General features: G+C 40.6%; 1 protein-coding gene across 2 annotated transcripts in view; it reads right to left on the bottom strand.

The window, feature by feature from the left end:
• Nucleotides 1–23,321, bottom strand: part of nup133 (nucleoporin 133) — a 62,173-nt gene that overhangs the window by 2,964 nt on the left and 35,888 nt on the right. For both annotated transcript variants that reach the window (XM_087991718.1, XM_043704246.2), the window contains exons 12-23: nucleotides 22,206–22,297; nucleotides 21,259–21,422; nucleotides 19,144–19,238; nucleotides 18,154–18,378; nucleotides 16,075–16,197; nucleotides 11,105–11,204; nucleotides 9,786–10,037; nucleotides 9,102–9,235; nucleotides 8,591–8,749; nucleotides 7,933–8,068; nucleotides 4,414–4,532; nucleotides 1,555–1,635 (exon numbers count right to left, since the gene is read on the bottom strand). In XM_087991718.1, the coding sequence (XP_087847844.1) occupies nucleotides 1,555–1,635; nucleotides 4,414–4,532; nucleotides 7,933–8,068; nucleotides 8,591–8,749; nucleotides 9,102–9,235; nucleotides 9,786–10,037; nucleotides 11,105–11,204; nucleotides 16,075–16,197; nucleotides 18,154–18,378; nucleotides 19,144–19,238; nucleotides 21,259–21,422; nucleotides 22,206–22,297 (1,680 nt within the window). The remainder of the gene's footprint in view (nucleotides 1–1,554; nucleotides 1,636–4,413; nucleotides 4,533–7,932; nucleotides 8,069–8,590; nucleotides 8,750–9,101; nucleotides 9,236–9,785; nucleotides 10,038–11,104; nucleotides 11,205–16,074; nucleotides 16,198–18,153; nucleotides 18,379–19,143; nucleotides 19,239–21,258; nucleotides 21,423–22,205; nucleotides 22,298–23,321) is intronic.

Below are 23,321 nucleotides of genomic sequence, written 5' to 3'. Positions count from 1 at the left end.
TTTCCCTGGGGTCGGGGAGTGCAGAACTAGAGGGCATAGGTTTAGGGTGAGGGGGGAAAGATAAAGAAGAGACCTAAGGGGCAACCTTTTCACGCAGAGGGTGGTATGTGTATGGAATGAGCTGCCACGATGTGTTGGAGGCTGATACAATTGCGACATTTAAGAGGCATTTGGGTGGGTATATGAATAGGAAGGGTTTGGAGGGATATGGGCCGGGTGCTGGCAGGTGGGACTAGATTGGGTTGGCATATCTGGTCGGCATGGACAGATTGGACCGAAGGGTCTGTTTCCATGCTGTACATCTCTATGACCCTAAAAGACAAACAGGTGGGAAAATAGGAAGAAAGGTACAGAAGTTAAAACATTATGATTCTATACTGGTTTTGAAGAAAGTTTTCAACACAATGCTCTCCAATGAGAGGGCTTATAGGACAAAGTAAACAGTTGCTTGCTTCCATCAATACAGGATATCTTAGCTCCTAAAGAAGCAAGACTTCAAAACCCAATTAAGTTTGTCCCCAAAATAGAAGGAATGTTGCATCTCCCTGGGTACAGCATCTGCCTTCCAGATACTGTAGAGGAATTCTACAGAGCTCCAGTTGGTGATCACCTTCACAGGTCCTGCCTGATTCAAACATAAATTGCCACACAGCAAATGACAGGTTAACTTGAATGAGAATTTTGATTTTGTTACAATTAAACTAAGTGTTTCTATAAACCAAATTGCACTTCGATTTTAGCTGAGGTTTCCTTAAATCGGCTTCAAGATTCCCTGTTGTTCCCCTTTCTGTAATTTGTTTTATTTGGGACAGAGAGAAAGAGGAGTAAGCGAGAGGCAGAGGTAGCATTCCAATAAATAAATGGTTTTTTTTTACCCTAGGTAACATCATAGAAGAGGTAAAAAAAAAAATTAGCTGCAAGAAACTACACTGATTGGTATTACAGAACCTAAATATTGCTAAAAACAAAAATAAATGTTATCAAAACTTTGTCTTCTAATCCTCAGGTCAATTCTTAAGAATATCAATTCAAAGGGGAAGGAGAAAATAATCAACATTTATACTGGGAGAGGGAATGCTGATTGATTGACAGGGGTGCTGCTTGGCTAATACACCAGGTGATGCTGATTAACAGTTGCCACCCACGGTTTAAATGTTAAACCAGGCAGTTTGAATATGATTGTCAGGGCATTGCCCTAAGAAAATAAACCAGTGAATGGTTGTCAGCTATTTTGTTTAATTGAAGCAGGTGCCATCTTCATGTTTCTGTTGTAATGAACAGGGGCCCTTTGCATTAATATAGAATTGCAGAAGCTTTATGTCCAGAATTTTTCAGATTTTCCAAAATCAGTTGGGCATTTCAGGAAGGAACAAAATAAAAGAAAAGCTAATAACTGACATTTCAAAATGAATCATTTTGGGAAGGACAGTTATCAGGTCACATGCTAAAACATGGAGCAGACAGAACACCAAAGTACAATGACATTTATTACACTTCTACTCAAGTTACATCACTTGTGATATTACTGTTAGCTCCGTCAGTTCACACCAGTACCTTTTCAACAAATTCCAGGAGATCAAGTGCCTTCTTGAAATCGTATTCATTTGCTTTTATGTTGTCATCACTGATGTAAAGCTGCAGAAAATGGATATTAATTTGATCACTAACAATTGATCAGAACTTTAAAATGTCAGTCATGTGATGTAGGGGTAATTTGCTTGGCCAACAACTTATAGCTCATTCCAAACTGCTCGAGAAGGCCGCGGTGAACAGAACCTTCTTGAACTGCTCCAGTCTATTTAGTGTAGGGGTACCAGTTTCAGTGGGGAGACAATTCCAGGATTTTGACACAGGGACATTGAATGAATGATAATATATTTCCAAGTCAGGATAGTGAGTGGCTTGGAGGGTAGTTTGCAGGTGGTATTCTAATGTATCTGCTGCCCTTGTCCTAGTTTGAAGTAATTATGCGTTTGGAAGGTGCAGTCCAAGGACCTTTGGTGAATATCTGCAGTGCTGCTACTGAGCATCGGGAGTGAATGCTTGTGGATGTGGTGCCAATCAAGTGGGCTGCTTTGTTCTGGATTGAGCCTTGTAGAGGGGGTCTAGGGAGTCAAGAGGAGAGTTATTCACTACAGGATTCTTTGCCTCTGACCAGCTCTTGTAGCCTCTATTTATATGGCAGATCCAGTTGACTTTCTGGTCAATGGTAACGCCAGGACGTTGCTGTCAGGCATTCAGCAACAGTACTGCCATTGAAAGTCATGGGGCAATGGTTCGATTCTCTCTTATTGAAGATGTTCATTGCCTGACCCTAGTGTAATATGAATATTACTTGCCATTTATCAACCTAAGCCCAAATGTTGCTCATATCTTGCTACATATAGAAACAGACAACTTCACTGTTGGAGGAATCGTGAATGGTGCTGAATTTTGTGCAATCAGCAGCAAACTTTCCCATTTCTGTCCTTATGATGGAGGGAAGGTCATTGGTGAAGCAGCTTAAGATAGTTAGCAGAAGTGGGTACTGCAGATGCTGGAGATTAGAGTCAAGATCAGAATGGTGCTAGAAAAACACAGCATGTCAGGCAGCATCCGAGGAGCAGGAAAATCGCATTTTGGGCAAAAGCCCTTTATCAGGAAGACAGTTGGGCCGAGGAGACTACCCCAAGGACCTCGTGCAGTGATTTCTGAGAGCTGAGATGACTGACCTCCAATAACCACAACCATCTTTCATATATATATATATTTTTCCCCTTGGCAGTGGGATCAATAACCAGGGGTCACAAATTTAAGATAAGGGAAGGGATGTTTAGAGGTGATGTGAGGAAAAATATTTTCACGCAGGAACTCTACCTGTCAGGGTGGTACAGGCAGAAACCCTCAACAGTTTAAGTAGTATTTAGATGTGCAATACCAAGAAATACGAAGCTGTGGGCAGTGCTGGAAAACAGGATAAGATTAGTCAGCTGGCTGTTTTGGACTGGTAAAGACACATTGGGACAAAGGGTCCTTTTCTGTGCTGTAGATCTGAATCTGTCACCAGGTATGTCACCACCCAGCAGAATATTTTCCCCCCTCCCTGATTCCCATTGATTCCACAGGGTCCTTGATGCCACACAGTCGCTCAGACCGTACAAAAATAAATTCCTTAATAGGGATTTCTGGAGGCCTGACAACAATGCCCACTATCACCAGTCTGTAAAAGCAATTCTTCTAGTCAGTTTGATTAGCTACTGCGGGTTCTTGCTGCATTTATATTGGGTAATTCACAGATAATTAATTGGCTGCGAGGAGCTTTAGGAAAATTTGAATAAGTTTTCATTATTTTCTGGATGAATAGCATAATTTTGTATTACTCAAATTAAATTACACAAATGTGCATTACACATTTAATCTTTTATTACCAAAATTAATGGGAAGGTCCTAGGGAGTATTGCTGAACAAACAGACCTTGGAGTGCAGGTTCATAGCTCCTTGAAAGTGGAGTCACAGGTAGATAGGATAGTGAAGAAAGCGTTTGGTATGCTTTCCTTTATTGGCCAGAGTATTGAGTACAGGTGTTGGGAGGTCATGTTGTGGCTGTACAGGACATTGGTTAGGCCACTTGGAATATTGCATGCAATTCTGGTCTCCTTCCTATTGCAAAGATGTTGTGAAACTTGAAAGGGTTCAGAAAAGATTTACAAGGATGTTGCTAGGGTTAGAGGATCTGAACTATAGGGAGAGGCTGAACAGGCTGGGGCTGTTTTCCCTGGAGCATTGGAGGCTGAGGGTGACTTATAGAGGTTTACAAAATTAAGGGGCATGGATAGGGTAAATAGGCAAAGTCTTTTCTCTGGGGTCAGGGAGTGCAGAACTAGAGGGCATAGGTTTATGGTGAGAGGGGAAAGATATAAAAGAGACCTTTAGGGCAACTTTTTCCACACAGAGGGTGGTACGTGTATGGAATGAGCTGCCAGAGGATGTGGTGGAGGCTGGTACAATTGCAACATTTAAGAGGCATTTGGATGGGTATATGAATAGGAAGGGTTTGGAGGGATATGGGCCGGGTGCTGGCAGGTGGGAACTAGATTGGGTTGGAATATCTGGTCGACATTGACGGGTTGGACCGAAGGGTCTGTTTCCATGCTGTACATCTACGACTCTATGACAGGAGCGATCTTTCTTGTTCTCTGAATAGTTAAAACAAAATCTTCATGAAATCTCTTGCGTTTCTCTGTTCCAGTGGGAACAATCCCATGAAATATGTTACTTCTCATAACTAATTTCTATCCTAGTAAACCTGGACTGTACATTCCTTATGGTTTCAGTGTCCTTTCTGCAAATATTTCAGACATGCTATCCTGTTGACTTTGGACACTTGGATAAATTATGAAGAGTTTTGTGCTTAAAGGTGCCCTCTGTACTTACGTGGATCAACTGTAAAGCAGTTAATACAGGCATGGTTTCTATGTTGAACTGTTTCTTATTTACCAGTTCCATTGGTAAGGTCTCTTGATGAAGCAAATACCTCTCCTGTGCTGTCAAATCTGTAAGAAAAAATACAATGAAGGTACTACTTTAGAAAGAGCATGATCAAGGCATTGGAAACATGAAAAGTGTTGCTTGCCAAGCATCAATAAGGGTTTTCACTGCTGTGACCAAATTTTACAACTTTGGATGAAAAACATTCCTAAGTACTGCACAGTAAACAGTGCCACTACTATTTCTAACTAAGAATTAAGTTAGCTTAGGTCGTTGGCACACTCCTTCATCCATTAGGCTCAGAAAACTAAACCCACTACTATTAATATATGAGAGTACAGCAAGAACTAAAGGTGGCCAATAGATTGCTACCCTTTATTATGAAAGGAATTAAAGTCGTAGGGCCATAGAGTTGTACAGCATGGAAACAGACCCTTCAGTCCAACTTGTCCATGCTGACCAGATATCCTAAATTAATCTACTGGGTTAAGCAGCACTAATTTCCCCACACAAAAGAAACATAGGTAAAAAGTAAAACTACATCAGAACAAAAGTTGTTTTTGTGAAGTGTGAAATTTTCAAAAAATTAAAAATTCCTAATATATGTTTAAGATATTCTTGTTTAATATATCATATACCCGTGGTGACAAGATGGTATCTATTTGCTTTGTTGAGGAGTCTGAAATACTCATAACTGTCCCATTATCTACCTACTATGACTTTTAAGGTCTAAGACCATACTTAAGACAATCATGTAACCTTTTCTAAAGTCTGCTTGACAACAAAGTCTGTGTGGTTTGACTGTTAGAGCTTAAAGGGCCCAGATTGTCTTACAGAAAAACGTACAAGATATTTGTACTTAGAGACAGTGCCAACAAGCTATATGCTAACAGTGGATAGAATGGGAGGCTCCAAAGTCCAAGAAAAAAAAAAGTGTTGAAAATGTCAGATTGTAAACAGCTGTGCATAAAAGCAAAAAATGTTGTGCTTCAGTTTCAAGCGGCAGGCAATGGCCTATTGGTATTATCACTACACTATTAATCCAAAGTTCCAGGAAACGTTCTGGGGACCCATAGCAATGTGGTTGACTCAGAACCGCTCTCTGGGCAATTAGGGATAGGCAGGGAATGCTGGTCCAGCTACTGGCACTCACATCCTGTGAATGAATAAAAAAATTTATACTGGGCACATCTTAAAGTGTATGCCTTTTTGGTCTCCTTATTTAAAAGGAAGATGTAAAACACATTAGAGACACATAGGTGGTTTATTAGATTGAAAACTGAAATGAATGGCTTGTCTGATTAGGAAACATTAGACAGATTGAGCTGGTTTCCACTTCGAGTTTAGAAGAATGAGGGTTGACTTGGTTGAATTCTGAATGGTGCCGACAAGGTGGACGTAGAAAGGATGTTTCCGCTTTTGCAGCGGTCCAGAAATATGGAGTCACCCTTTGAACCCCAAACCCTGATCAGACAGTTGAGACATTTTGGAACTTTCTACCATAGAAGATTGTGTGGGGGGGGGGGTCCAATGAATATTTGAAAGACAGAGGTGATGAATTCCTACTAGAATTGAAGGATGCTGGGCCAATCCTGAACTGAACCCCATACCCCCAAGGGAAGGTGATAGCAGTGGAATTAGCTCTGTACTGAGCTCAGTACTCCTAGTATAAGGTCATACACCTTGGTGAGAGACAGTTGGCTCAGTCTCACTACGAATTCTGTTTTAGATTATTTTTGAATACCATGTACAATATTGGTCCCCTTATTTACAAAAGAATATAAATATGAAGGAAGTCATCTGGAGGTTTACCAGACTAATACTTGGAATGATCAGGTTGAACAGGATGGGATTACATCACTGGACATTTTAAAGGAGTACGAGGTGACATGACAAATACACAAAATCCTAAGGGGTCTCTACAGGATGATTGCAGAGAGGATATTCTGCTTCTGGGAGAATTGCAAATTAGTGGTCTCAATTTAAAAACTAGGCATCACCCATTTAAAACAGAGATGAGGGAACATTTTTCCTCAGAGGATCATTAGTCTTTGGAATGCTCTTGCTGAAAAGGCAGTGGTCCTTAAATATGTTTAAGGCAGAGATGGACAGATTCTTGTTAAGCAAAAGGGTGAAAAGGATATCAAGGTTAGTCAGAAATATGGATTCAAAGTTCCTGACAGATTAGCCAGGATCTCATTGAATGGTGGAGCAGGCTTGAGGGACTGAATGGCCTCCTCCTGCTCACTGTATATTTAGGCATGATCAGCATGGGACTATTAGTGTTGTGAAGGTATACCTTTAAAAGAGAGTTGAAAGCTAGCAAGGACTGAGACAGGCACAAAGAGAAATAAAAAATTTACAATGTAACATTTGGTCCAGCAGCTAGCAGTATCTGGGTTTTTTTTTAAGATTAGATTACTTAGATTAAATTAGTTACAGTGTGGAAACAGGCCCTTCGGCTCAACAAGTCCAATCGACCCGCGGAAGCGCAACCCACCCAGACCCATTCCCCTACATTTACCCCTTCACCTAACACTACGGGCAATTTAGCATGGCCAATTCACCTAACCTGGACTGTGGGAGGAAACCGGAGCACCCGGAGGAAACCCACGCCGACACAGGGACAATGTGCAAACTCCATACAGACGTCTGAGGCGGGAATTGAACCCAGGTCTCTGGCGCTGTGAGGCAGAAGCACTAACCACTGTGCCACCGTGCTGCCCATGAGACAAGAAAATACAAATTCAGTTTAAATTATGCCCCAAGATACTAAACTCCAATCAAGTTTGAATTTGGTATTTTGATAATATTAAAACCAACGAAACAATTCGATGCTTTGGGGTATAAATATTAAACACATTGACCAGGTTGGGGAGAACTGCCATGCCACCAACACCTGCAGACTGCCCACAGAATAGCTCTCTTAAAGGAAACTTTATCAATGACCTGTGAAACAGAAATTGCTAAGAATAGAACACAGAGGAAGATAAAGAGAATATTTGACAGCTGGCTGGTTTTGAAATTTGAACTTTTTTCATAAATCTTAATCAGGGGTTTTATCGGAGCAGTATTGTAGAAGGGAAAGTAAAAGATAAGTGTAAGAAAGGAGTTATAAATAGTTGTTAGTTAATATTCTATGTTAGACTTCAAGAATAAAGTTCTTAAATTTTTTTGTACTTTAAATAGTGACGTTTGGGATAGTTCTTGGCCTCTCTAATTTTAACAGGTTACAGCATGGGTTAAATCATTTCTGTGTTACAGGTTTAAATTGGGGGGTACTGTTTAACTCTGTGTCATAACACTGGGAACACAGCACTGGAGACTTGAAGTTGTATCGAGAAGGCAAAGGTATCAAAGTGTTTGACACTTATTATGAAGAACACTGGCATCTATGATTCAGCAGCCACCACAAATCAACATGAGAAAAAAGTAACAACATTTAAAAGAACTGTGTGACTTTACCCTCCATCTTTTCTTGCAAATGGTCATCGGGGAGATCAGAAGCAAATGCGGACAGTTTACTGAGACTCAGGAGAGTTTTCTTCTTTGCAAAATACCGTGTCTCCATATTAGCAAGGTTAAGTAATGTTCTGTAAGCCTGCATCAAGGCAAAATTAACATTAGATTACTGCTTTCCCATTAAGTAATCATGTCTTATACCCTTCCCAAATCCCCTCAGTTCCCCTAAAACCATGCAACAGCCTAGACAGCAAACAAATCCAAGGCTGTGCTCAAGAACCACTGCATCAACATCTGGTTAGAGCAAATCTGGTTTATGCTTTGGATGACCAAAAAAATTGCCACTGTTACAAGCAGTGCTTCAGCTTCATAACCTACATCAGAGAGAAGGACACTACCTGAAAGGCCAATGGTTAACATGCTGGAACTTTCTTCAGCCAACAGCACTGACTCAGGTTAATTAGGGGTGGCCAATTAATGCTGACCGTACCAACTATACTCAAACCCCTCTTGGAGGAAATAACTGGGCCTTTGAGGGAAAATTTCCCTCCAAAAGATCAATGTTTCCCTGTTCAGGTCCATATTCTCAGCTTTTACAAAATTTGATTTTTCTTTCCAAGAGTTCACATTGAAGTTTCACATTGAAGATCTAATGCAATACCTTTTCAAAGTTCTGCACGTTAATCTCATGAAGCCAGCTGAGATGTTCGTGGGACTGCAGGAAGCTGGCCAGGTTTGCATGCTGGGAGACTGGTGGTGACAGAAGCTTACCCCTTTTGCCCTTTTCCATGTACCAACGAAATAAGAAGTCGGAAAAGTTCTGTTCAAAGAAATGAAAATTTGCATCAGTCTTTCCCTTTATGTGACTGGTCTCTTTGACATTGATAGAAGCCTGAAACTGGTTCACGTCAAACACAAACATGCTACAATGTTCCCTGTGCATGTATTTAATTTATGTCTGAGAGCTTGCAGTGTGTAAGTGGCTGCTGCTTTTTCTATCTTATAATAACAATTAATTCAAAAGTATTGTATTGAATTAAAATATGTTTTGATGTTCAGAGGCCATGAAAGACTACAAGTACATGCAAGTTGATTCAATTATTACCAATTTTGATTTTAAAAACTGCAACTCAAAAGGAAAACGAACACCAAGAGGGGTAGAAAGGCTGCACCTGATCTGCAAACTGGTTCAGATACCGCTGCAGTCTGGTCTGGTTATCAGTTTGTTCACACAGTTGTATCAGGATGTCGAAATCACAGTACTTTTCTGCTAATGAAGCAGTCAACTGGTACTGTCCGAGAGAAACTAAAAGAATAAATATTAAAAAGTCACATTTCTCAAACAACACCCTTGGCTCACAGATCAGTTTACTTCAAAGTTCTTGGGCAAATCACACTTCTGTACATGACTAGGTATAAACATCGTGTAAGTGAGATAACCCTGGCAAACTTCCACTGCATTCCCTCTACATCAAGTGTTTCCTTCCTTAGACAAGGGGACCAGAACTGCACACAGTACTTAAAGTGCGGTCTCACCAGTGCTCTGTACAATTGAAACAGGATTTTGTTGTTCTCGACTGAAATTTTCTTGCAATAAATGTAACATTGCTTGCCTATCGAATTACTTACTGCACCTGCACATTAGAGTCATAGAGATGTAAATCATGGAAACAGACCATCCAGCCCAACCTGTCCATGCCGACTGGATATCCTTCTATTGCCATTCACTTTAAATCAACATCCTCTCTATTCTGTCCAGCATTCCCATCATGGTTTTAAAATGCCTTGTCATTAAATTCTTCTCTCAACTTCTCCAAGCCTACAAAAACATCAGAAAACTGGACTGTTGTACGTACGAAGTTGTGTCAGAAGGTGCGAGCGTTTCTGCGTATATTCCAAATCTAGTTTATTATATCTTTCCTGTTGACTGGGTCTGTCCACTGACTTGAGTTGACAAACATATCCATCCAGATAGAAATCAATCAGTACCACCAGTTGCTCGAGAAGGGCATTGCGTAAATTAGTATCGACTTGTGGGTACACCTTGTTCAGAGCAACATCAGTTTGCCGTAAAATCACACACCTCACGCCTGATGGACCACCGGATGCTTCAAAGAGTTAAGAATAAACAAAGTTATTGAGATGTAAATGCAAAACTCAAATCACAAATCATTTGTACACTGGATTACAAGTAACAACTGAATTGTTAACAGTAGCACCATGTTAGATGACCCTCTCCAAGCATAATTAACGTTCATAAAATCATTCCACCGTTCCATCCATTGTGGCTGAGCTAGCTCTTTATAAGAACTCTGCAATTAATCCCTAACCCCGGAGCATTTCATACAGGCCTGCGATTCTTTCCTCAAGTATCCATTCTATTTTCTTAACTTCTGTTTAACCTGCTTCCACAGCTTGCAGAGTACGCGGTCCAGATCACAACTCAAAATTTTTGTTTTTAAATCTTCTCTGATGCAAATTTTCAAAATTTCTGTTCACAGACAGACTCTGCTCCCCAACTGGGTATTGAGCACCTCTGATGCACAGCACATCACTCTTATTCTAACGACTTTTTGTTTTTAGTTTGTTCATGGGAAGAGGGTATCACTGGTTGGAGCAATAAGCTGGTATCAGCTGCCTTCTAGAACCATTGCAGTCCATAAGATGTGTAAATACCCACAATGCTATCAAGGTGAGTTCCAGGATTTTGACCCAGCAACAGTGAAAGAATGGCAATCTAGTTCCAAGTCAGGATGGTGTGGGGCTTAAGGGGGGTACCCACTAGTTACTGGAAAAGTGACAATTCAAGGTAGCCAATGAACAAATTCCTCAAGAAATCTGCAGAACCTACACACTCCACCTCTCATGTGCAATGTGTCTATTTTTTAATCACCACATTACTGTCATGGATAGCTATCAACTGCCTTAGCAAACTTAAATTGAGTTCTATTTTAGAAAGCAGGATAGTCATTCCAGACTGAACCACTAAAATCAGTGTAGATATTTTAATTAACATGTTCAGACATGTCATGACATACCTCTGAAGTAGGTGGGACATGAACCTGAACCAGAGGTATGAACTCTACCACTGCACCACAAGTGTCCTTCTGAAGTCAACTGCATCTTTGGAAAAATCCACTGAAATTATCCCATCAGCAACACAGCCCTGCCTCACCTGTCCAGGGAATGTATTCTGGTTCTTGCTCAGTCTCTTCTTGGAACTTGTAAAATGAGCTTTTATTGTGTCGATGGTGGACAGCCGCGTGCAACATATCCTGCACAATGAAAGAGAAACACTTTTATAAAGACATGGAGTCTCAGGCTTTGTAAATAAACAGAGTACAAAAACAAGGAAGTTAGGGTGAACCCTTAAAGTCAGTGGTTAGGTCTCAACTGGAGAATCATGTCTCATTCTAGGCACCAAATTTTAGGAACAATGCAAAGGTGTTATAAAGGGTATAGGAAATGTTTACAAGAATGGTACAAGGAATGAGCGACTCAGTTACTTCAATACATTAGAGAAACTGCAGTTGTTCTCCTGAAAAGGCAGAGAGATTTGATTGAGGTGTTGAAAATCTTGAAACGTCTAGACTAGTAGCTCAATGAATCAGAGTTAAATCATACGTACAATCCCCATTAGGCTAATAGCCTTTTTAGACAACAAGGAAGTGGGCAAACTGTTTTATAGAGTCATAAAGTCATACAGATGTACAGCATGGAAACAGAACATTTGGTCTAACCCGTCCATGCCGATCAGATATCCCAACCAAATTTAGTTCCACATGCCAGCACCCGGCCCATATCCTTTCAAATCCTTCCTATTCATATACCCATCTTAAATGTTGCAGTTGTACTAGCCTCCACCACTTCCTCTGGCAGCTCATTCTATACAAGTATTACCATTGTCTGTGTGGAAAAGTTGTCCTGTAGGTCTCATACTTTTCCCCTCTCACCCTAAACCTATGCCCTCTAGTTCTGGACTCCCCGACCCCAAGGAAAAGACTTTGCCTATTTACCCTAGCCATGCCCCTCAATTTTGTAAACCTCTATAAAGTCACCCCTCAGCCTCTGACACTCCAGGAAAAACAGCCCCAGCCTGTTGAGCCTCTCCCCATAGCTCAAATTCTCCAATCTTGGCAACATCCTTGTAAATCTTTTCTGAACCCTTTCAAGTTTCACAACACCTTTCCAACAGGAAGGAGGAGACCAGAATTGCACGCAATATTCCATAAGTGGCTTAACCAATGTCCTGTACAGCTGTAACATGACCTCCCAACGCCTGTACTCAATACTCTGACCAATAAAGGAAAGCATACCAAACGCCGCCTTCACTATCCTATCTACCTGCAACTCCACTTTCAAGGAGCTATGAACCTGCACTCCAAGATCTCTTTGTTCAGCAACACTCCCTAGGACCTTACCATTAAAGTGTATAAGTCCTGCTAAGATTTGCTTTCCCAAAATGCAGCACCTCGCATTTATCTGAATTAAACTCCATCTGCCACTTCTCAGCCCATTGGCCCATCTGGTCAAGATCCTGATATAGTCGGTGGTAACCCTCTTCGCTGTCCACTACACCTCCAATTTTGGTGTCATCTGCAAACTTACTAACTGTACCTCTTATGCTCACATCCAAATCGTTTATGTAAATGACAAAAAGTAGAGGACCCAGCACCGATCCTTGTGGCACTCCACTGGTCACAGGCCTCCAGTCTGAAAAACAACCCTCCACTATCACCCTCTGCTACCTTTGAGCCAGTTCTGTGTCCAGATGACTAGTTCTCCCTGCATTGCATGAGATCTACCCTGGCTAATCAGTCTCCCATGGGGAACTGTGGGCGGCACGGTAGCAAGTGGTTAGCACTGCTGCCTCAAAGCGCCAGAGACCCGGGTTCAATTCCCGTCTCAGGCGACTGACTGTGTGGAGTTTGCATGTTCTCCCCGTGTCTGCGTGGGTTTCCTCCGGGTGCTCCGGTTTCCTCCCACAGTCCAAAGATGTGCAGGTCAGGTGAATCGGCCATGCTAAATTGCCCGTAGTATTAGGTAAGGGGTAAATGTAGGGGTATGGGTGGGTTGCGCTTCGGCGGGTCGGTGTGGACTTGTTGGGCCGAAGGGCCTGTTTCCACACTGTAATGTAATGTAATCTAATCTAATCTAAAAAACCTTGTCAAACACCTTACTGAAGTCCATATAGATCACATCTACTGCTCTGCTCTCATCAATCCTCTTTGCTATTTCCTCAAAAAACTCAATCAAGTTTGAGAGACATAATTTCCCACTCACAAAGCCATGTTGACTATCCCAAATTAGTCCTTGCTTTTCCAAATACATGTACATCCTGTCCCTCAGGATTCCCTCCAACAACTTGCCCACCACCGACATCAGGCTCACTGGTTTATAGTTCCCTGTCTTGTCCTTACCACCCTTCTTAAACAGTGGCACCACATTAGCCCACCTCCAGTCTTTCGGCACCTCACCTGTGACTATCGATGATACAAATATCTCAGCAAGAGGCCCAGCAATCACTTCTCTAGCTTCCCAGAGTTCTCGGGTACACCTGATCAGGTTCTGGGGATTGATCCACCTTTAACCGTTTCAAGACATCCAGCACTTCCTCCTCTGTAATCTGGACATTTTGCAAGATGTCACCATCTATTTCCCTACAGTCTATATCTTCCATATTCTTTTCCACAGTAAATACTGATAGAAGATACTAATTTAGTATCTCCCCCATTTTCTGCGGCTCCACACAAAGGCCACCTTGCTGACCTTTGAGGGGCCCTATTCTCTCCCTCGTTACCCTTTTGTTCTTAAAATGTATTTGTAAAAACTCTTTGGATTCTCCTTAATTCTATTTGCCAAAGCTATCTCATGACCCTTTTTTGCCCTCCTGATTTCCCTAAGTACACTCCTACGTCCTTTGTACTCTAAGGATTCACTCGACCTATCCTGTCTATACCTGACATATGCTTCCTTTGTTTTTCTTAACTAACCCTCAATGTCTTCAGTCATCCAGCATTCCCTATACCTACCAGCCTTTCCTTTCACCCTAACAGGAATATACTTTCTCTGGATTCTCGTTATCTCATTTCTGAAGGCTTCCCATTTTCCAGCCGTCCCTTTACCTGCGAACATCTGCCCCAATCAGCTTTTGAAAGTTCTTGCCTAAAACCGTCAAAATTGGCTTTTCTTTAATTTAGAACTTCAACTTTTAGATCTGGTCTACCCTTTTCCATCATTATTTTAAATCTAATAGAATTATGGTCTCTGGCCCCAAAGTGCTCCCCTATTGACGCCTCAGTCACCTGCCCTGCCTTATTTTCCAAGAGTAAGTCAAGTTTTGCACCTTCTCTAGTAGGTACATCCACATACTGAATCAGAAAATTGTCTTGTACACACTTAAATTCCTCTTCATCTAAACCCTTAACACTATGGCAGCCCCAGTCTATATTCGGAAAATTAAAATCCCCTACCATAACCACCCTATTATTCTTACAGATAGCGGAGATCTCCTTATAAGTTTGTTTCTCAATTTCCCTATGTTTTCTTAATCTAACAGCTGGTTCTGTTAAAGCTTCTGGTGGCTGGTAGGCCACAGTGTGAACAAAGCATTGCTGAACAGACCAGAACAGGAACTCAAGATGCCAACTAGATTTGGACTGGTGGAAATGAGGGCATTTTTGAATAGAATCGCATTTTAAGAGAACTCCATGTCAAACAGGTAAACACACTGTCTAATATTGCCTCCATGAACATGCTCCTGGGTTATGATTCAAAGGATACCATCACGTCTGTACCGGAGAGAGGTACTTTCCCCACACCACTGGGACTGTCCTAATAACAGTAGAACCATTGATAGTTATGGTGCTGCGACAGGAGTGCATAGAAGAGGGATCCTAATCAGTGAAATGAATTTTCACTTACTAGGTTTAAGATGCAGATTACAGATTGAAAATAGAGTATGGTCTTCAGGAGAGGAGCGGAGCAACAGAAGCTAAAAATTAAAATTTAAATTAGCTCTCCACCTTCTCCATGCCAGCTGACAGCTACAGAAGCCAACTTGCTCTACACTTCTGAATGGGTCACACAGGAACAGAATGCCAAGGTGGAGACAGAAACAGTATGACACTTCCTATTACTACATGGGGTAAACCCTCCTTCTTAATTTAAAATCAGCAACACAAAAGATTTATCCCATGCAGTAATCTGTAAATATTTGAGTGGCCAAGGACTATTTAAAGTAAGATTAACAACTCTATTTCTTAAAGTATAACAGAGAATAATTAACTAACCACTATTTAACATTTCTTTCACTAACCTATTTTTTACATTCCCTTCTATAATACTAGTCTGATAAAACTCCCAATTAAGATTTACAAAACATTTCTTATCTCAAAACCAGGCAGCTGTAGGTTCTTGTCTTTGGATCTTCTTTTCCCCTTGTTAGGAATTTCTGCGTCATAGGTTACTAATCGAAAAGGTACCTTTTTAAGAAAGCTATTTTTCAGGCGGTCTGTTTACATGCTGGGTTTGTCAGTTCTCCTCTCAATTGTTCAATTTCCCCCTGGTCTTATACCCAAGAGCATTGGATTGTGTCATTGGCTTTTAAGATTGTCAATATACTCAATTCAAACTTGATTGGAAATATTTTAAAATTGGGGTATAATTTAAACTGATTGGCCAAATTCAAATTTGTTGTAGTCTCCAGGCAACGAACTACTCAAGTTGTTGAACTCAGTGTTACATACACTGTTCCCTTATTGAGAACACTTGGTGCTGTGTCCGGTAGTTCTGCTGCTTTTAACTTTCTTAAAGCTACACCCACATCTTCATAACACTTCCACATAAAAAAGGTTCAAAGGGAAATGGGCCCAATTTAGCTTGGTAAACCTTGCCGGCCTGAACAAATTGGGCTGAGGGCCTGTTACTTGTGCTGTATGATTCTATGACTCTATTAGATGATGCACAAGGGCCCCAATATCAACATAAATTCAACTTTGCCTCAACTTCAGACCAACTCTCTTTTCTTCAATTAGTCCCTCCTTACTTTGTTTCCAAAGAAAATCAGACAAAATATTTCCTCACTGTTTAAACCAAACACATTAAATTCTTGACTCAAACCTGAAAATTCTCAGGATGCTTTACCTTCAAGATGTTGTTAATGCTAATAACCATCTGTGCCCATTCCACAGAGTGTGGGTGGTTCTCCTCCAAAAATTGTTCTTCTTCGTCTAATAAACAGTCGAATGCAGTATCAATCTGGGAGACCTGTCCAGAGAAGAGATGTAAATGTGGTGCCATAATGGATAACCAGAAGCTTCAGGCCAAACTATTTCAGGCAAACTATAAAGGAGGTGGGTTTCCTCCGGGTGCTCCGGTTTCCTCCCACAGTCCAAAAGATGTGCAGGGTCAGGTGAATTGGTCATGCTAAATTGCCCGTAGTGTTAGGTAAGGGGTAAATGTAGGGGTATGGGTGGGTTTCGCTTCGGCGGGTCGGTGTGGACTTGTTGGGCCGAAGGGCCTGTTTCCACACTGTAATGTAATCTAATCTAATCTAAACCACGGAGCTTAATGACCTGCTTTAATATTGATTATAAAATTCAAGGGAGCAACTCTTGACCACTTCCTTTTACACAGAGAAGGCAGACTGAGGAGAGACACTCCTGCAGTGCATGGTTTCAGATGTCATCAGGTACATCCAAACTTCCCAAACCACAAAATGCACCATCCCAACAGCACAGCTAAGATAAGCAATTCACCATTTGTCAACGGTGCACACTCCAATCCTACTAGTAAATTAATAAACTATAAACCATTGTTGCTACCATTTAAATCAAGGATGGTTAAAGTCAATGGAACTTATATTCACAGGCTTGGAAGATAAAGCACAGGCTGCCTGAGAGAAAAATAAAACAGAGAGGAACATATCTGACCAACAGTAAAATCAAAAGACAGATCCTTCTTTCTGTACAAAAAAAAAAGGCATCCAGAAGACAGCCTTGTGGGTTTAGGTCCAAAGGCAGCATCTCCCTTCTGTATTCGTGAAGGTTTAAGTTCAAAACCAATGGAATAGAACAATAATAACATTTCAGAAAGAATATATACAAATTGCAAAAAAATCATTACTTCATTGGTTAATAAAGGGCGCAGCATGGTTGGTGGATTTAGAGCTGTAGTGGGGTTTTCCATCAATTAGGCAATGATTTAAAAAAAACAATTAAAAGTGTAAACTCCAAGATTAAGAAAAGGTCCAACAAATTTACAAAAATTGACGAAATCTCAGATAACTGAGGAAAACAAGTCCTGCTTCGGTTTACAGTGTTTATCATAAATAATAATTGGTAGTATAGGAATACCATCTTATAATCATCAGGACAAATCTGAAAATGCCAAATTTCAAAAGGAGCAATAGTTTGTACTGCAGGAGATAAAAGGTGCCGAGTTAGTACCATAGTGCATTCTCCATGTCAAAACCTTAATCAGAGGTGACTTACAAACCAAATAGCAACCTTTTCTTATGTACAGTGAACCATTTATTAATTGGCACTTAACCGGTGACCAGGATTGTGCTAGTTGATCAAAAATTGGGTCCACACCCACTAGGTAATAGAAAATGCAAGGGGTATACACATCATGGTTATTTACAGCATAAATCACTTCAACTTTGCCTTCAATAAAATTTCTCGGCAAAGGGCCTTCTCACTTGCACCCTCAACTGAATATTCAGACATCGCAGTAGATTGCAATTTTTTTTTGAGGAGAAATTAATTTAATCAACTGTTGATATTTTGTGCGGCCATTCAATTGAACAAGTATATTAACAGTGAGGTAAAAACATTTGCAAAAACTATAATAATTGGACAGAACAATGCAGTACACTTTGTAGTATTTCAGGGAGATAATTTTTGCCAGTTCATAAGGTGCCACTTAAGAGAGTTTTGTGGACTGCAAATTGTCGTCTGAAAGATAACTTTCTTGTATCTGTCCTGATGATAGTAAGATGAAAAGCTGCAAGAGCACGTCTCTATTTTCAGTAATACACAAGTCTGTATAATGCTTAAGAACTTTAGCCTCCCAAACTTTCTAATTCATTTTTTAAAGAAAATAGACAAATTCACTCTTACAAATATCAATGTATTGTTTTCCTCATGGGTGCTAATCATCCCAGTGAAATAACTCATATCCTCTCAACACTGCAACTTAAACAGAGTGTGAAACTCATACCTCCCGGAAGAAAATATCAGCTGGGGTCAGATTCTGAGGAATGCCCTCATTCCTTTTACTCAAAGCACAGTTAATCGCAGCATTTACAACTTCAGGAAGCTTGGTGTGGTGATTCTTCAGAACAATGGCAGCAGAAAGTTTCTCAGCATGTTCACACAGCAAGAGGCGGGTAGCCATAGGGATCCCACGCACCAGAACAGTCTCAAGTCGATTTAGTAATTCCACCTAGATTTTTAAAAAAAAATTAACATATTTGATGCTAAATAACAAGGTTTCTCTGGGGTCCAGTCATTCGTTAACAAAGTATCACAGTAAAAAGAACTCAGCCTATCATACCTCTGCTAATACCAGCTTTTTTCCAATTGATACTAATTAAGTGAACATCATAATCCTCACATCATTTTATATGCTTTGTCTTCACTTATCCAATTCTTGATTAAATGATACATCAGTCTCTATCACAATAACTTCTTGTGGTAAATCATTTTTTTTAAAAAATGGCTATGGGAACATGCATTTCATACTTTCCTTTTTACTGGGGATTAGTAGTGGATATCACCAGGGGAGAGAAGCCAGTTGTTGTTTAGAAATGATCAGTGGAAGAAGTTTGTTTTGTTTTCAACTTTAAACTTGTGCAAAATACGGCCAAGGTCTGGTGGGTATTTGTCACTGCTGATGTTCTACACACAAAAAAAGTGTCAAACCTGGCAGGTGAATTCAGGTGGTTTGATTCTGAAACCTATTTAATAAGACCATGGCTCAGTGAAGACAACAAAGACATCATATCAAAGAAGAGGGATGCAAAATTCCTGGCCTACACTCTTCCACAACTACCAACAGATCAGGTAATTTGTTTTATGCTTGAGATTTTGTTGTGCAGACATCCGGTTTGCACTTCTTCATGTAACGGTGGCTGGATTTCAAAGTAATTAAGAACTGTGAAAGGTCGTATGGCACCTGAACACTCAAGTTATTTGATTTAAAACTCACATCCCGAAGAAACTCCATCAGACAGTAATGGGCTTTCATCTTATCTTCCAGCTGGTGAAGCAGCAGCAGGGAAGTGTTGCTAAAGCTACTTAGATCTGTGAAGAGGACACAACATTCATACAGCTCATCAACTACATTTCTCCAATACACCGCGACAATGTGATTTTAGAGAAAATTTGTTGCTCAGGTTGTTGGTAAGGTTGTAAGTTTGCTCCCTGAGATGGTAATTTGTTCTCATATGTTTCATCACCATGCTAGGTAACATCATTATCCAAAAACGAGCTGCATTAGAACATTACGAGCCACAACACACTGCAGCACCCAAGAGCTATGAGAAGCCAAGGAAACACATATAAACAACACATTCAAGAACAACTGATGAGCACAGTCTGCCGATTCCTACTCAACAGACTTAAACGAGACGACACAACACGTCCAGAGATTCTAGTCACCATGCCATACATTAAGGCCATCTCAGAGATGACAACTAGGCTACTCCAGCCCCTAGGCATCATGAAAGCCCATAAACCTACCATCACACTGAAACAGCTCTTGATGAATTTAAAGGACTCTGTACCAACAACCACCAAACGAACATCATGTACCAAATACCCTGCAAGAACTGCAACTAACATTACATTGGACAAATAGGCAGGAAACTAGCCACTCGGATATGTTAGCACCAACTAGCCACCAAAAGACACGATCAACTATCAATAGTATCCATACACACAGACGAAGAGGGATACAAGTTCGACTGGGACAATACATCCATCCTGGGACAGGCTAAACAAAGACATGCATGAGAATTCCTAAATGCCTGACATTCAAACCAGAATGCCATTAACAAACATATCTATTTGGACCATATTTACCAACCTCTCAGAAAAAAAGAACCAGAAGTGACAACACTCACCACAACAGACAGACACATAAATAGCAAGCGGGACAGAACACCAGCGCTTCATTGGAGACTCACTGATGTTAATTACGGTGATGAAACGTCCGAGAACAAATTTACTAGCTCAGCATGCAAACTTACAACCTGACACCACAACAATCATCTCAAAGTTTACCATTACCTATAATTAATTACGTATGGTCATAGTTTAAAAGATCTCTTCCATATACAGCACCCAATCCTATCCCCATATTAAGATTAAAATATTTGTCAAGTCAAATGACTGGAATTGGTCACATTTGTTTTCATTGGCTGAAACTGTCAATTCCACACATCAGTCATGAAGCACTGATGGTTTACAATGAACTTCCTACATCAACACTTAGAATAAAAGCCAAGAAAACGTTGAAATAAAACAAAAGTTCTGGAGAAGCTCAGTAGATCTGACAGTTTAGGAGTCAAATATGACTTGTTCGCAAGGTACGGAAGAGCTGCCTTATCAATACACAAAATATTTAATTTGCAAAGATTAGTTACAACAGTGGGAAAATTTGCTTTTTGCCTTTGTAGTAGATATTTTCTGTTCCTGTGCCCACAAGAAAATACTGGCTGGAAGTTCTGTTGCTGAATCAGGAAGATATGTTAACCAATTCAAACCCCATTAACATATATTTCACACGAACTGAAATCACTTACAACAAAAATGACAATACTATCTACTTTACAAGAGATGTAGTTGTACACAGACTGGTGCTTTGGCTTGGACTTTTTTTTGGGGGGTGGGGTGCGTGTGTGGAGGTTGAAGAATATTTTTGCATAATTTGGAAGTTTATCAAGATTGTGATACAGTGCTAACAAAACTTCTCTTTTAGCTTCAGATTCTCAGGTAGAGGGGATCCAACACTGCTGGAGATCAGAAATATTCAAGGCTTCAACACCTTACCACAAGCTGATCGCAATGATAATATTCAGAGAGATTCAGTGGGGTCAGTAACCAGTTATCCTATTGGTGCAGCAACAATGAGCAGTTTATTAAGTGTGATCAAACAGCAACAGGAGTGGTCCTGCAAGAGCAGGGGAAACAATGGGCAGGCCGGATTGTATCTTTTTAAAAAAATCAATTTCTCAGTACATATACAGTAGTCATTTCCACGTATCCAATAAACAGTACACTCCAAAGAACTTAGTGCTGCAGGTTTGCAATAAAATCTTACCACTTGGTACAGATTCAGCCCAGCGTGGGTCACAAGCCGGATAGTCATTGATTAGATCGAGACTGATCTGTGCCACAGCCATATCCAGGTCAGAGTCTGGACCTGTGTCAAAACTATCGGGGAAGATTTCCTCCAACATGTTCTGGGCACCAATGATATCCTTTCTGGAAGTTAAAATGATCAGAGAAACTCAAATTACACACAAAGATAGATGAACATTGATTTCACAGGCTTGATTTTTCTGCTTTTTAAGAGCCAACTCTGTATTTCACTGACAAAGTTTTCACAGGTGATCTATTGCAGGCTAAACCTAAAACCCCAACAACAACATTTTAAAAAAATTAAGTACAGAAGAACAAGAGCCCATTCAGCCCATGAAGGCTGTTCCAGTATGTAAAGTATGGTTGAATCATCCCTCAACCCCATATTTCCAGCTTTTCTAACTTCAAGAAAATTCACTGATTTGACCCACAGCCTGTCTGGTGAGTGTTCAATGTTTTCTTTATCCTTTAAACACTTTAGCAATGGCCTAACTGTAATTTGAAGAAACTGAAACAGAAATTGCTGGAGAAATTGCAGGCCTGGCAGCATCTCTGGCGAGAAAGCAGTGTTAACATTTTTGAGTCCAGTAACCGTCCAGCTTTGATTTCGGTTTTTGTTTGACTTCTGGCATCTGCAGTTCTTTGTTTCACTGTAATTTAATGATTAGCTTCCACCCTCCAGATTTGTTCATCTGAAGAAAGTTACTCTGAATCCATTCATTGAATCCCTTAAACAGTTTAAACTTTCAACCTTTTGAACTCCAAGTAAAACAGGACAATGTGTGCTTGCAGTTTGATGTTCTTGGTGTCAGGAGCAGCATTCTGGCGACTCTGTCCAGTGCATTCTACAGTCAGTCAATCAGAAAAAAACCACATGAAACACAGATTCCCACCATCCATTCGTACCTGCAGTACATCACAAAGGCAGTCTTCAACATTTTCGTTTTATCCTCCTGTGCCTCCATCTCTGCTCTTTCAAATGGTTGCCTGGCATCACTCTGAGAAAGAGACCCAATTTTAATCAAATCACTCATGAAACCACAGTAAATATCTGCAACAAACGCAAACAAACATCAGTGCCTGGCAGACCACTGATGGGATGTGCCTTGTGCACCCCAGAAGACAGCACTGTAATCAAAGTGCAATTGTCAAAAAAAAGCCATTGTTAAGAAAAAAAGCTACTGCGGAATTTTTTATTTTCTGCATTTAAAATTAGTCATCTACAATTTTACCCATTGTTAAAGTTTCTACCTTGCTATTGGGTTAATATCACTTCAGATTTCCAAAATGTTATTCTTGTAATTTAGGACAGTCAGATGTCACTCATTTCAGGAAGGATAAAATTGTACAAGAGAGAATGCTGAAGAGATTAATCGAGATGCTGACTGGGCTGGAGGGTTGGAGCAATGTGGAAACACTGACTCAGCTGGGGTTGTTTTCCTTGCAGCAATAAAAATTAAGAGGGGACCTTGATAGAAGAGTACAAGATTGTGAAGGGCATACGTATTGCAGACAGGAAGGCATGTTTTCCATTAGTAGGGGTCAATAACAGGTAAACACTAAGGGGAAATTGAGGAAAGCCTTTTTAATAGATAGGGTTGACCTTACGGCCTGTAAAAGGTGGTCAAGTCAGAAACTGAGACGAATCATAGAGTCACAGAAATGTACAGCATGAAAGCAGACCCTTCGGTCCAACTCATCCACGCCAACCAGATAGCCCAACCTAATCTCGTCCCACTTGCCAGCACTTGGCCCATATCCCTCCAAACCCTTCCTATTCATATATCCATCCAGATGCCTTTTAAACACTTGCCCAGACCTTACCATTAATGGAGAAGCCCTGCTCAGACTTGCTTTCCCAAAATGCAGCACCTCACATTTAGCTAAATTAAACTCCATCTGCCACTCAGCCCACTGGCCCATCTGATCAAGATCCTGTTGTAATCGGAGGTAACCTTCTTCGATGTCCACTACATCTCCAATTTTGGTGTCATCTGCAAATGTACTAACTATACCCCTTAT

The sequence above is a fragment of the Chiloscyllium plagiosum genome, unplaced genomic scaffold (genome assembly GCF_037043375.1).
Source record: "Chiloscyllium plagiosum isolate Xiang-an unplaced genomic scaffold, Cpla_swu_hap1 HiC_scaffold_10, whole genome shotgun sequence".
Classification (NCBI taxonomy): domain Eukaryota; kingdom Metazoa; phylum Chordata; class Chondrichthyes; order Orectolobiformes; family Hemiscylliidae; genus Chiloscyllium; species Chiloscyllium plagiosum.
The sequence above is the reverse complement of the archived record's forward strand: the minus strand, read 5'-3'. Positions and strand labels throughout refer to the sequence as shown.